The sequence below is a fragment of the Manacus vitellinus genome, unplaced genomic scaffold (assembly GCF_001715985.3).
Source record: "Manacus vitellinus isolate BGI_N305 unplaced genomic scaffold, ASM171598v3 scaffold_58_pilon, whole genome shotgun sequence".
Lineage (NCBI taxonomy): Eukaryota > Metazoa > Chordata > Aves > Passeriformes > Pipridae > Manacus > Manacus vitellinus.
Genome location: NW_021940671.1, coordinates 3,708,542 through 3,709,873, shown reverse-complemented (window position 1 = coordinate 3,709,873; position 1,332 = coordinate 3,708,542). Strand labels below are relative to the sequence as shown.

General features: G+C 62.2%; 1 protein-coding gene across 1 annotated transcript in view; it reads left to right on the top strand.

Annotated features, from left to right (window-relative positions):
• The window catches only part of KSR2 (kinase suppressor of ras 2), a 59,059-nt gene that overhangs the window by 13,170 nt on the left and 44,557 nt on the right, over positions 1-1,332 (top strand). The window contains exon 3 of the mRNA XM_029963298.1: positions 35-88. Coding sequence (XP_029819158.1) covers positions 35-88 — 54 coding nt within the window. The remainder of the gene's footprint in view (positions 1-34; positions 89-1,332) is intronic.

Below are 1,332 nucleotides of genomic sequence, written 5' to 3'. Positions count from 1 at the left end.
ACCTCATCCCCGGCTTCACCGCCCTGCACCGCAGCAAGTCCCACGAGTTCCAGCTGGGCCACCGCGTGGACGAGGCGCACACCCCCAAGTAAGCGGGTGTGGGGGGGGTGAATCCCGTCCCTGCTCCCTGGGGAAAGAGCTTTTATCCCGAAATGTCGGAGCGCGGAGTCTCGGTCTGAGCCATGCGGTGGGAAAATCCCTCGCGGTTCCGGTGGTCGGCGGAGATGTTGGAGGGGGGGTGTCTGCTTTGCTCCCTCGTTTTGGGAGCTTGGGGTGGACGGGGAGCATCCTGAGGGGCACGGGGGCTGCTGGAAGGTGGGATGGGCGGGCTGGACGGTGGGATTTTGTGGCCAGAGGAGTGGCATTGGGGTGCGAGCACGCTCCAGAGCGAGGGGGGAAGGATCGTCTTCCAGCTGAAGTGTGGATATATGGACATGGAAAGCCTTATGGGGATGACAGTTTGCATCCCGGGCACCTCCCGGTGTGTTTTCCGTCCCCGGTGGTGTTTGGAGGAGTCTCTGCCCACATTCCCGCCGCTCCTGCTCTGCGGCTCCGGTGCCGGCAGAGGCTGCTGCTGTGCAGGGAAAGGATTCCCCGGTGCCAACGCTCTCCCCCTCCATCTCTTTCCACCCCTTTTGATGTCCGTGCTCAGAAACCCCTCCTGCTGCCCCTGGGGGGGGGGACAAAGGGGACCAGCGGCAGCCTTGGGGCATCGTCTGCTCCCCCTGAGGATGGAGTGGCTGCTCCCCTCCCGAAACAGGAGCCCCGGGACAAACTGCCCTGTTGTCCCTAAATCTGGGGTCCTTGAGGATAAAAAGGCCGTGGCAGCATCCCTGGCAGGGGTGTGGGGGCAGCCTGGTCACCCTGGCACGGCAGCTCAGCCCCTCCTGCCCAGCCACGGTGCTCCAGCTGGGACACGGGAGGAGCCAAACCCCTCTGTCTTCCTGAGCTGCTCCGACTGCCAGGCCCTGAGCCCCCCTTGGCTTTGGGGTGGCAGATGGGTCTGGTGGCCTCAGCACTGTGGTGTCACTTGTTCCCCCCTTGGCTGTGGTGGCTGTTGGGCTGTGGTCGTTGCACAGAGTGAGGATGGTCACCCTCCTCCTCCCCTGGGCTGGGAGGTTTTGGTCTCTAAAGGCTTTTAGCTTCTGGAAATTAAACTATTTCAGCTGGAAAATTCCTCCTGTGAGGCCACCCCTGCCCACCCCCACCACACTCAGGCACTGCCAAGTCATGTTTGCTTTGGTCCTTCCGAGAGCATCACCACGGCTGCAGGAGGGAACCCTCACTGAGGTTTTCCTTCTCCTTCTTTCTCCTTTTCCTTTTCCTTCTCCT